We start from the raw sequence: 13,693 nt of genomic DNA, 5'->3' as shown, positions 1-13,693 counted from the left end.
CTCTGGGAAAGAAAGTGCTGTTACCCCTCCCTGGCTGTGTTGGATTTGCCCCGCTCCTGCCCTGCTTTTGGCCAGGGGAAGCGCATGAGTGAGGCAGGTGGCTCAGCTGCGAGCCCCGGAGTCTCACCGTTCCCGGAGGCGGGCGGGAGCGGCCGCTGGCGCTGCATTCCCCGTTCCGCCGCCTGCCCGTGTGGGCTCCCGGGAGGGATCAGCGTGTCCCCCTCGGCGGGCGGATCGCCCTGCAGCCGCCCCTGCAGCCCCCCGTGGCATGCACGGACCCTTGCCAGCCCCTCGCAGGAGCCTGCCGCTCTCTGCAGGCGGCTCGGCCGCTGCCGCTGCCGCTGCCCCCCCGCACCCAGCCCAGCCCATCCTAACCCAGCCCATCCTAACCCAGCCCATCCTAACCCAGCCCATCCTAACCCAGCCCATCCTAACCCAGCTCATCTGAGCCCAGCCCCGCCGAGCCCAGCCCCAGTGTCTGCCCTGCGGCACCGCGGGCGGGACGCGCCGAGCGTGGGATGCCCGCGCCCCGGAGGGCGGCTGTCGCGGTAGGCGCTGTCAGGTCTGCGGCTCCTCTCCCGCTGGGATTTGTGGACAGTCATGAACCAGACCGACGCTCCCCGGCCACTCAACTGGACCATCCGGAAGCTGTGCCATGCCGCCTTCCTGCCCTCGGTCAGACTCCTTAAGGTACGGTGGGAGCCCGCTTTGCGTTCGAGAACCGCTGTCTGCCGCTCAGCACCTGCCTGAAGGAACTGCAGGTTGCTGGAAAGTTAATTTAGAAATAGTCCCAACTTTGCTGTTAATTACCTTGCCTGCTGCCTTAAAAAACCCTTGTGAGTACCTGAAGGTACCAATATTGTGCGTCTGTACTCTATTCAGTGCGTTTGTCTGCCAATAAAGGTGTGTGMAAGGGGTAAAAAAGGCAGGAAGGAACGGTGGATATCATCTGTGCTTCTATTTGCCTTATCAAGCCGTGAACTTCTAGGGATGAAGAAGGTATCTGTTTCTAAGGCGTGTTCCTTTGTGCGCAGCCCTCTGCTATCTGTTCTTTGGGTTATCTAGCCCCTAGGCAGTACCTGAAGATCCAATACTACTCAGACCAACTAAAAAGTGGAGCAATATGTGGGTGGAAAAAAATTACCTTGGTTTTCTAAAAGCTGTTCATGGGAATAGGCTCAATTTAAGACTGGCAGTGCAGACAGCATAAGTGAAACTTTCTGATTTTTAAAAATTTGTTTGAACTACGTGTCACAGTTTTGAAGGTGCTTTTGAAAGTGTTTTTATATGTGCTTTCCTAGGAAATTATTATTTTCTGTTTCCAAAAATTTTGGGGATTATATACTGTGGAGGGTTCTTAATCTCAGCATGAAAAGTAGCATTACTATCGTGTGCCCCACTGAAGCCGTTTTAGAGGCATTTGTAGCTGGAAAACAAAATGTCTTGAATCAACTTCTTGATGAAAAATAGGTTACAGTAAACTGAAAAAAATAGGTTACATTAACCTGAAAAGTCTTCTTTGTTCTTGGAACATCTTAATTGGATTGTACAATGAAATTTTAAACAATATAGTAATTTCCTCGGAGGCTTTTTTTTTTATGAAATGTTTTATTCATTACAATAGTTATCTTATTCCATCACATTGTTTGATAGTTTGGCTTTGAAATTAATATGCATCCAGGTAAAGCATGGCTGGTCTGACAGTGTATTAGATGTCAATTCTTGATTTTGTGTGAGTAGCTTGGAAATTAGGTCAGTCCTTACTACTGCAACATGCTTGAGCAGTAGTGTAGCGTATGACATTGCACTTAGCAGACATATGTTGTATGTATAATTATTGTATATATAATTCACGAGTGGCCAMGCTGTGTATCCTACCGGATATTTGTCATGTCCTCATGGGAATGGGCTACAGTAGAAAATATTTCTGTTTGCAAACCAGATGCATGGCTACTGGGGGTACATTGTGAGCAGCTCCAAAGAATGAAAGAATGAAAGAAAGATAAAACTTAGATTTCTAAAAAATCAAAACATAAGTAATTATTTTGTAAAGGCTTCCCTCCCCCCAGCCCCAGAAGCACACATGAGAATATGCTAACTCTACAGGTCCGATGCTTTTAGGGGAACATAATCTTGCTGRTGTGTGAGAACTCAGATGTGGGGAGTTTTACTGTCGTTTTCAATACSGGTGGGTCAGGGTGAGGAGGTGTAGTCTGCAGCATTTGTTTTTTGGCAGACAAATGTTGCCCCATGTGTATGGTTTCTCTTCATTGCGAATTAAGGATGAACGTTGTGCTTAATTATTAAAAGAGCTGACTAAAAATTATTTTCTGAAGCTACAGATATAACCTGTTAGGGAAAGAYAGTGAGTGGACCCTGCAGAGTTAAAAAGAGCAGGGAAAATAACCAGAGATAAGCGAGCTCTGCACATAGGGTGTGTGAGGTGTGGGAARGACCACAGCAGAGAAGGTGGGACTCGCTCCTCTCCCAGCTCACGAGCAGTGCTTATTGGCTGGAGAGGGAAATGCATCCATCAGCATCTTCAAGACTCCCCAAAAAAAGCTTGAAATTTTGCTTCTTATCTTTGCTTTTGTTATTTAATGTGTTTATAGAAAGTGACTGATGTAAGAACAGGGGCCCATTGTCTGAATTCCATCAGCCAACCCGAGGAAGTTCTCCTGTCGTCAAGGAAAGAGTGTAATAACWGTAGCATTAAATTACCATAGGAGTAGTATAAATATTTTGTATAAAAAGTACACTTTTCTAGTTCATGCTTTTTTTCACAAAATAAAGAAAAATCTTTATTTTTTTTCTTTTTCTAAATGAAAGGTTCTCCTSTAAATCCATAAACATTGGAAAGGCAAGCACAATAATCAAAGCTGAATTTTTTTAACTGCCCAGTTTCCAATTGGATTAAGTGGTTTTTAAGCACTAATGCTATATTGTTTCTAAGCAGATGTTCCCTAGACCCGTTTCTATATCCTTTTTCCTGCAGACAATGCCCTGAGTAACAAAATAAACTTTGCAAAGCCTGATAWGGCACTTTTTAATTATGGTGTGCTTTGTCTATCATTTTCAAACTCTGTTTCAATGTGCATGGTAAGTTTAGGTAGAGTAAGAAAATATAAAACATTATTGTGTCTTTTTCATTTGTATACTTTATTTTAGTCTACATGAACAAAAGAACTAAATGACCATGAAGTTCAAGGATAAGATTTTTCCTGAACTTGTAGGAATGAGGGAGATTTTTTTCTTTTACACACACAAAAATTCACTGCATCATTTGTAGATGCATCCAGTTTTGCTCTCTGTGTTTTTCTTCCAGGCATGTGTTCCTGGTCTAACTCACTTCACTAATACCCTCATGTTTACGTGTGGTTTCATAATCCTGTTTTCTCAGTTTTTCATTTTTTGACAGGCACATAGAGAACTAGGAGTTGTATTTGAAGTACAGATTGAAACAGTTTGTTGGAGATAACTGGAGATGACACCAGTTGTGTCATCAGCTCAGTCTTCACTGGTCCCATTTGTTTCTTCTAGTAAATTACCTCCTGTAGAATATTCCATGCTGGTGTTTTTTTTGTAGTTGTCAATACTCTTAAAACATGCTAACACACWTCCTATCTGAAGTAAAGACTAAGAAGTGCTTTGAGCACATCTGCAGAGAGGGTGGCTTTGTGCAGAACTGTCATTCTCCAGAGATGATCAGATTAGTTTCAAAAACCCAGATATTTTAGAACAATGTTTTAGTTTTTAAAAAATGAATGAATGACAGACATCATGCTAAAGACTCCATTCAGAGGACACTGTGCCCTAGGAGAGGCTGAGTGTTGCACTTCTTGAAAARGATACAATACATGCCATGCGATCAAGAAATGGGCAGTATACTCAAGAAAAATAGATAAATAAACAGAGTAGAAGAGGACTGAATAACAAAAGGTCTGCAATGTGCAATAAGTTGCAATACCACAGATTCATAGACGTGCAAGTGTAGAAGTACTGTATGAAATATTTGAAAAGCAACAAATTACCCACCTATTCCTTATTTAATAAGACTACTAAGTTTTTTCATCATGAATCTGACTTGCATGTCAATAACTAGKCTTGTAAGGCAGAAACTTTGGAAGAACCAGAGGAAAGGAAACAGAGTCAGTCAGAAGAAACACTGGAGGAAAGGTTTTGGCTATTCTTTTCACAGCATACAGGTCGACAAAAGTGCCAGCTCAGCCCTACCAAATRAAGAAGAACATTGACCTCACCTGGGCAGTAGGTCCTAACCTAGCTCCTGAACTGGTGGAAGATTAAAGTGATCAACATTAAATTTCTTACCAAATTAAAAACTATATCTTCTTTTTATTAATTATTTTTATTCAATTGCCCGACCAAGAATAGATAGGGTAATCCAAGAGAAAATTAAAAAGCTGAAAAATAGCTCATTAGAATGAGATGCAATGTCTTTTGAATATGATGGTACATACATATGAAATTCTGACTGGGCTGATGTATGTGAATAAAAGGAGTGGACAATATTTCTCCTGCTACAGCAAGTTTGGTTATGTCCATGAAGAAGGTGTATATGGGAATAAAGACTGGGAAATATCAGGCAGGCTTTATTAAGGTACATGGTGAAATACCACACTGTTCAATGGCTTACATCAATTAACATTGCATTGCTATTTGATTACCAAATCATTTTCTTTCAGTATAATTTTTAAAAACCTGATTTGGCAAATTGAGTGAAGAATATTGCTTCTCCAGAATGGTGGAAGAATGAAGTGTGTTCATTATTAAACAGTTAACGTTTATGACCCTGAAGCTTTTACTGTGGGGAAAAGTGATTGTAATAAAGAAGTTGTATCTTTTGAAGGTAATTTTATTTCTCAAATGTATTGGGGAAGTAAAAAAAAGGTTATTTGATTGGTAAAAATAGTCCTATATTTCAGGAGAGATACTTTTGATAAAGGATATTTAAACATACTTGAAAGGTGTGCCATAATCATAGGAGGGTAATGTTAGATTATTTTATGGTCTTCAAAAACAGAAGCATAAGCTTTTTATGCTATTTTATTCACTATCAATGAGAAAATGAGCAAAAATGTAAATACAAAGGCAATCAAAATGTTACTTTTTTTTTTTCTCTTTGCTGCTCTTTTGATGTCTATTTGACAGTCAGGTCTTTCATTATCACTGCTTAATAGATAAGAATTCTGATTATTATTTTAGTTAATTTTCAATATCCCTCTGTCAAGCTGCAACAAAATGAGAGGACAGGTTTACTAAGTCTTGATTGAAGAATTGAGGTTTTTCAAACAGATCCTAATGCATGCAATTATTACTGAGGTAGTATACCAAATGTTTTTGGAAGTAGTGGGCACATGATGGAATGTAAAATTAGGGTGGCAGTTTACCTGTGTCGGCACTCAGCTTAATGACTTAAATTGTAACAACGAATGAGCCAGCACTGGTGACACCCCTCAGGAGGATTTGATGCATTTGGGGGAGCCCTTAAGAGCAGACTAACACACAGGCATGAGGCATGGAGATGGTGACAGTCAGTGTGACAATCTTTCTATAAATTCACCTACARAAAAGCTAGTTACGCATCTGAGCATGGTGGAATGCTGTATTTGATGTGAAGTACAGATGAATTCTATGCATCTATTAAAGTTTTATTCAGAAAACTTATTGATAAACTGCTGTTTTCCTGTCAGAACATAGTTGTGTCTATCACCTTTTTAACACACATAGCATATTTCTGATGGTAATTCAAAGATTTTCTGGGGTGTATTACTTGCCCTTAGAAGCACAAAAGCTATGTTTCCAGCAAAGAGCAAGATTTGGCTTTCTGTTCTGTGTTGTGCTCCTTGGGCCATCAGTTTCACCAGTTAAGGATGGTATGGAAGAGACCTGGGGCTAGGGCATTGCTGTGTCTTTGCAGTCTCCAGCTTTAATGTAAAAAAATTCATTTTACACCCCAAATTAGGGGAGCAGTGGTGTCGCAATGTGGCTTCACAAYGCCTTTGCACAGGTGTGCTTCCATTACTCTGCTCAGCTGTCAGCTGTGCCCCTGGTACTTCACATTCTATCACYAAGTAATGGCAGAATGGTGATGACATTTCACAGCTGAGGTTGAAGAACTGATAATATGCCTTTTGGAGGTTGCACTTTCTCAAAAGCTGCATATTTATTGAAGTTGTGCTTCTCATCAGCAGAGAGTTGAGCTGATCCCTCTAATGTGGCAACTGGGCACGTTCATGTGTAAGGATTTTGTGACAGATCATGCCAGTTCATTTCTTTGGAAAGCAAATGAAATGTGGAAGTTGATCATGATTTTTCCATTTTGTATTAAGAACCCTATGGTTAATTCTTTGGTGCAGTGTACATTTTTTTATGTGATCCAAGGTGAATCCGAGCTTGTTAGCTGTTTGCCTTGTTGACTGAATCTTTTCCATGCCTTGGGTTGATGGTCACTGACTTGGAAGAGATGTAGCACCAAATTAGTTTCCACAATAAGGAGTATATTCCCAGTTAAGAAAAAACAGAGTGAGGGATAAAAAYAAAGAGTGTAGTGGTGGAAGTCATATTTCCATGGAAAAAAGCCTACATGTAAGAGTGCCATTTTGATGCCACACATCAATGCCTTTTTGATGGCAGAGGCTGTAGTCCACAAATGTCATGTAAAGTGAAAAATAGTTTTGATTTTCAGGTTGGGAAAGGCTCTGTGAATGTAAAGTTACTCACTTTAAACAAAAAAATTTAGGAGATAAAGCCATAAGATTTTTCTTTCTAGGGATGTCACTACCATGTGAGTGTTTTTTAAAAATACAGGAGTGATACAAAATACGTTAAATTTTCAGTCTTGATGCGACAGTTACAGTAGAAAAATACTTGGCTGTTTAAGATAAGGAACCTGCAACTGCTACAGCTTTTTATCCTCTTGCACCTCAATATTATTTTCAGTGTTTTCTCTAAATCCAGCTTTCATTAATGTCTCTACCCTCATCTTAGTGCAGTGAGGTTTTGTCTTTTTCTGTATCCATGACCAGTGGGTTACAAAGATGAGGTATCAGAGAAGATTTTGCATTTCTTCTGCACACAGAAGGTTTTGGGTTGATCTCTGCTTCTCATGAAGTTGAGCCTCTTCAGATTTGGGTACTTACAAGAGGTGGCAAGTGGTGCCATTTCCCACTAGCATTTAATAGATAATACATGAAACATTGCATTAAACTTGCTTATAAGAAAGTAAATGCAAGATTCCAAATTTGCAACTGCGTGAGAGATGATTTACACTCATTTCCAGAGAAATAGAAACAATAAAAATTTATATTTTTGATACATATTAGTAGAACAGAAGAAGAAAATTAAGACACGTTCTTGACACAATATTGTTTTAAAATAATTGTAAAATGCTACCAAATGCAAAAATAATACAATCAAGAGATTACAGGTACAATGTGTTGTATAATCTTGGTCAAGAGCATAAGATTTTAATGTTATTCTGCTATACTGTTCCTTATGTTTTGAGAGGGTGCCATGTGAAAAATTCAGGGCACAAGACCATAAAGTGAAGCTGAGTGATTTTATTCCACCTGAATTGCTAACAAGACTATGCTACAGTTAAAAGAAGTGCCCTTGGGGCTCTCTGGAAATTTATGTCAAAGCTAGTAATAAAGCATGAAATAAAATCACTTCATCAAAAATATCTTTGATCCCCCAAGTAATATAATGACATGAAATAGTCTGACAAAATGCTTTTACCAGTATCAGGGAATTTGCTGAAGAAAATATCTGGATTCTATAATTTAATTAAACCAATCATCAGGCTGACTTTACATTAGTGAGAAGGGGATTGAATGAAGCATTGTTTTTCGTTTCGTACCTTTTTTTTCACCTGTTGCTTGTAAATGCAGACAGTAGAGATAGCAACTTACTGAGCCATCTTAATTAAGAATTTAGGAAGGGTGCATTGTTTTGTTTCACAAGGATGCCATTTTTTTAACTTCCTGGTGTATGGGATGGGTGTGGCATGTTGCTGTGGGTCTGTTGCAGCGATATCACAGTTGTTTTGCAGTGCAATGGCTGGATGTTCATCTTTGCATACAGCTAAAAACAGTGATGAAATAACTRGATAAACTAATTGCAGGGTAACCTGAGGACCTTTGAGACTGGCTTTTCTGTGATTGTTTGTAGTGTTTTCTGAGTGCTTTGAATAACAGAAGGCATTTTCAAAATATGTTCTTATTAAACTTTTGGGTTCAGTACTTCAATTAGTGGTGTCTTGTGAAGGAGATGAAAGGGTTTGATGAACAGTGTTTTTTCTGGTTGCAAATTGTGTACTGTCACATTAAAAGTCTGAAGATCTGCACAACTCAGCCATAATACTACAGTTTTTCTCAGATTTCCCTCCCTAAATTTCTGCCTACCTCTCTGCTGACCCTTTTCCTGAACAGCATCACTCAAAGAAGTTTTCAGACATTCGTCTTCTGACCCCATGCTCACAGAAGCGATAGTGCTGCCAGGTTATGTTGGCAATAACGGTGACAGCCAGATTGCTACATGCAATCCAGTTTGAATCAGCCAAGGAAGAGGTCAGCTSCCTCTGGCTGAAGGACGGGTAGATCAGGTATCAAGTTGCCCAAAATGCTTGTTAGACAAGCAGAGCAGTAGCTATAGGTTTCCCTTTGGGTTTGGATGTGATGGCTTTAGTTTTGTACTGTCCTTGATAAGGCTGATTGCMAAGTGATACTGCTTGGAAGCCATGTACTTTTTAAAATTATTCAGTTCAAATCCAAACTTTTCTTAAATAAGAATATGGTGTCAATTTTTAAGAGGTCCTACACTTACTTTCTTCTGTGAGAATAGGATAAGTTGAGATATGCTGTGAAGATACATGCTTATTCTACCCTGCCACTGGGAGGACTACTTCAGTATGCATAATTCTTTAGAGGTATTTTTCTAATTTCCTGAAGCCACAACCCCCATAGGCAATCCTTTACTGTGACCCTATCTGGGCAGTGAGAAATATGTTCCTGAGGTGTCTGCCTGGATCTTTCTTGCTGTGCTTTAAATCTGTTAATTCTTGTTTTGTCCACTATGAGCAGAGGGGACAGATGTGGCAGCTTTTTCTGCTTAAAAATCCTTGTGCAGTGTTTGGAAATTGGCTAGTTTAATAGATCAGCTCATGACATATGGCTCTTTGTTATCTTCCAATAAAGATTATTAGATTATTTATTCCTCTACATCCTCCACAGGATGAGACTGGGAATCCCTTGCTGCTCATCATTTTCTCTCTTTCTCTAGATGTAAGTATTTTACTGAAAAGACCAGCATGGATGTCTGAGGCTGCTGCTCAATCTTCCATTCTAATCCTAGCTCTATAAACTGGGAAAGGGTTCGTAAGGAAGCAGAAGTTATCACAGTCCTCCTTCCTTTCAGTGTCCTGAGTAACATTTCTCCTAAATTGCCTGCAACATCTTTCTGATTTAACTGACTTTACAAGAACGTGAGTTGACTAACAACTCTCAGTCTTCAGGGAGAGTTTGGGAGAGCTCAGTCCCTTTCTGTTTGCACAGCAGAAATATTCTTCTTGTTTCTCTGTATAGTAATAAAGCCGATGCTTTCTAATGGCCACATTAGCAAAGAAATTTTAAAACTCGATGTGGGGGACAATCAACAGCACAGTACTYATTAAGACACTGAATTGCAAGCATATGTGATACCTTTATTACATACAAATGAGGAAATTTAATGTGAATGTGCATTGCTCTGGAATAAAAAGGTGATTTTGAGCCTTCTAACCCAACTGCAGGGAAGGGGGGAAGAATCAAAAAAATGTTAACAGAGATATCCTAGTGGGAAATTAAATGTGATCAGCTTATTTTATCTTGGTACATATGGTTATTTAAGAATAATTTAAAGATAAAAATCTGATCTATCAAGACAAAAATATCTTGTGCAGTTCCATATTAATGGTAACTATGGGAGCTTTAGCTTATTCAGGATGGGAATAGTAAATTGCTCAGAAGATTGGTTCCTCTTAGAATCTGATGACTGCTATTACTAACATGTAAAATCTAAGGCTGAAGTTATTTTCTTTTTGTTACCTTTCTTTCCTAAGTAGTGCAAATTTTCTGTCTTATCTAACATTCAAAAATTCATTACCTCAACATCCCATGATAAAATGGGTGTCTGTAGAAGTAGAGCAATTGAGAAGATCTACTTTTCACTCAGGATTTTAGTCAGGCACAGATGTGACTACTATAAGAAGTCTTTAAGCAAATATTGAAATGAGAAAATGGTTTGCATAAAATTACCGGACAGCACCATGAGAGGTGCTAGCACAGCTAGTTTCCATTAATTTATTTCCAACTCATCTGAAATCCATTTGAATCGAGACACACCCATTTTTTGGGTGGAGTGGCCCTGATTTGCCAGAAGCTTGAGGGAGAAACAGTGCAATAGTCAAGGACATGTATAATGCACATTATGTTATTTTGGTTCAAAACTGAGTTTGTTCAGGTTTTCTCTACTACAAATACTTGTGTGGATAACTAATGCTGCAAGTTTTTTCCATATTAAATCTCATACACATTCATCTGGAAATAAATGAGGAGGGCAAACAGCTGAAGCAAACTACTTAATATTATTAACTAAGTATGGATAGCTGCAGAAAAGTGTGTGGAATGTTTATTAATTAAATTGTATGTGTTCACTATCCATGAAATTCCTGCAAGCCCTTGTTTGCAGTGATGTAATCAGAAAATGAGATTTTATCATAGTGAATACCACCATTAATTGTGGAATATTGGCTTCTGGTGCTTTGGAAATACATAGTGGAGTATTCTACTTTAAGTTGTTTCATGAAATGCACTTTATTTCAGTATCAATGTGATCACTTTACATTACATTGCTTCAGGCATTCATAACTAAATTCTTTGTGACAATCATCCRAAGCTCATTTCTGCTCTTAGCACATGGTAGTAAATGCTCATTTGAAACTCAGAGGTCATTTCATGTCAGGAAAGATTTCTTTTTGATGGTGGTTTAAGCTTGGCTGATGTGGCAGTTCATCCTAGTTCACACTTCCTCCCTTGGCCTTAGATAAAACAAGGTTGAGGCTGTGACACAGCCTGAGCTCAGCTGGCATGTGTCTCTTCTCCCATGGCATTTCCACCACAAAGCTGTTGAGTGCAGTGGATGTGTATGTTTAGCCTAGGAAAAGGTGTCTGCCAGAAAAATCCCAGTTTGGAAGCATGTATTGTGTATCATCATGAGAATGGCTACCATTCATATCCTCAAAATTGCTTTATGGTGCCTTATTTTTGTGTGCTTGGAATTAATATTCCTTGATTTAGCAGAAACTGCTGAGTCGACATACTCTGGAAATAACAGTCCCGATTCGCAAAACCAGCCTGTTACCTTATTTCCTAAAGCTGAGGAAATCATAAGATGAAGTTCTTACAGTGGGTTTGTATCAAAACCTTTCCATTAAAATTTTAGTTCTTTGTGGGCTTCCTGTTCTGTGCTTACRCGATGCAATAGGCTGTGTCTCTGAATTTCACAGTTGATACCTTTCTCAGAGACTCAAACCAACTGTGGTTAAAACAGTTGTTTCCTGCTGTGGGGATTTTCAGCTTTTCACTGGGAGGCCACAGGCAGCAAAATATAATGTACTTGCTTCACTGTAAAAAAACAAAAAAAAGAAAACCAGCAAGTTTTAATAAGGAATGAGATACTGATAACTAATTTGGGTAGTTGGTATGTGATCTGAATACTTTGTGAATACATAAATGCTAAAACACATCATGCTTAAACCAGTGATTATTATTGTATTCCACCTCTTTGGCTTGCATGCATATTACCAGATCCCTGGTTGTACTACTTTGGTTTTTTTTAAATTCCATTCACAGAAGTGGGTTATTTAAAAATAAAAAATTGAAGTAGGTTAACAGCAGAAGTATTGACATGACTTTATAAAAAAAATAAAGCAGATGAAAACAGGAAAGTTAAAATTACAGAAATGTCTTTGGATTTCATGTACAAAATAAAATACAAATACATTTTAGAATGTTGTACTACTAACATTAGTTTGTTGCAGAAAGTTGATCGGATCAAGTTAATCCTTTCATTATCTGCTGTTTGCTGTCTGTTTACCAATCTCATTCTGGGAAGAGTAGATTACTAATTCCTGATTTGAGCTAAAATTGGTTAGCTCATTCATGTAGACTTGGAATAATAAAATCATAGAATATCTGTAATTGGAAGGGATCCCTAAGGGTCATAGGTGCAAAAGTCTTGGTCCTCAAGCAGCTTTATAAAACTAAACCATGTGACTTAATCAGTCAGTCCTTCAGCTTTGACAGCCCTGGTTCTCTGACTGCTTCCCTGTGGAGCGTGATCCAGTGACCAGCCACCCTCTGGTGAAGATCCTGTTCCTAATGTCCAATCTGTACTTCCTCTTCGATCCCTTTCCATGTGTCCTGTCACTGCTTACCAGAGAGATCATCAATTCTTCCTCTGCTGCCCTGCTTGAGGGAGCTGTAGGCTGTAATGGGGTCACCCCACAGCCTTATCTTCAAATTGAACAAACCAGGTAACCTTAAMTGCTCTTTTTCAGTCTTGTCCTAAGGATCTTGCCAGATCTCTTGCTGTGGAGGTGCTCTCCACCCTCTCATCCCCATTTTGTACATACATCCAGGAATTACCATTTCTCAGATGCAGAGAACTTGAAGTTCTTGAAGTAGTGGTGGAAGCTGGAGTTTGTGGTGGACAGCTAGGCTGGACTCCTAGGCTAGGAGGCAGCAGCATGTTCTTTCAGCAAAGGGGACCAGTTGTATCCTGCAGCCCTATTCAGGCTGTAGGCAGAGGGGTCCAGGCAGGTGATTGACTCGAAAAGATTCTGTTACTGTAGGATACTGTGAAGTGATCCCTCTGCTCTGCTTGTGAGAACATCTCTGAGTGCTGTGTCCAGTGCAGAGGTCCCCAGAGCAGGAGGCACATGGACTTTCCAAAATGAGTCTGGTGGAGACCACTGACCTTGTCAGGGAGCTTTGCACATGACACGCAAAAAGGCACTGGGTTTGTTCAGGAAAGGAAGGTAGAGGGGAAATCCTATTTCTGCCTCTGTATCCCTAGAAGGAGGGTCCAGAGGAGATGAAGCCAGAGCTTTTTCCAAGATAGTGTCAAGAGTAATGGAAACAAGTTGTTATCACAAGGGTGTGTAAAGCACTGAAACAGGTTTTGTGGACCAGAGCAGCCTGATCTAACTGGAGATGTCTTGCGATTTGTGCCTTTCTGGTTTGGTTTTTCACTCAAACTTTTTTTGCGTTTTCAAAATGGARCAAAGAGTGTTAATCTTCAAAGAAAATATCCCTGGTGTCTGTTCTGTTTTAAAATGTGGACAAAGATGTATTTTTAAACACTAAGTAGTACAGAATAGCACTGCAGCTGTGAGGCTGTTATCATAGAAGCTTCTTGAAATCAGGAGTTGTCAGAATAATCTTCTGAAGTTACTCTCAGTGGCAGCAGATACATAAAGTGGAAAAGGTGACAAACTTTGTATGTATTCTGTAGATGTGAAGTGGAGTGGTTTCTAAGTAGACATTACATTGCATAGGTAGACATTACATTGCAGTTATGTTCTGGAGTTGTTTTTGCAGCAATGTTTTTGCAACTGAGTGTCTCACAAATTTGT

The 13,693-nt window shown here is 39.4% G+C and overlaps 1 protein-coding gene across 1 annotated transcript in view; it reads left to right on the top strand.

Annotated features, from left to right (window-relative positions):
• The first annotated feature begins 495 nt into the window (after window positions 1–495).
• The window catches only part of TRPM3 (transient receptor potential cation channel subfamily M member 3), a 252,210-nt gene continuing 239,012 nt past the window's right edge, over window positions 496–13,693 (top strand). The window contains exon 1 of the mRNA XM_057372497.1: window positions 496–690. Within this exon, the coding sequence (XP_057228480.1) occupies window positions 601–690 (90 nt within the window). The 5' untranslated portion in view covers window positions 496–600. The remainder of the gene's footprint in view (window positions 691–13,693) is intronic.

The sequence above is a fragment of the Malurus melanocephalus genome, unplaced genomic scaffold, assembly GCF_030028575.1.
Source record: "Malurus melanocephalus ecotype Western Australia unplaced genomic scaffold, MMel_1.1 scaffold_7, whole genome shotgun sequence".
NCBI lineage: Eukaryota > Metazoa > Chordata > Aves > Passeriformes > Maluridae > Malurus > Malurus melanocephalus.
Note: the sequence above shows the minus strand (reverse complement) of the source record. Positions and strands in the feature narration are given on the sequence as shown.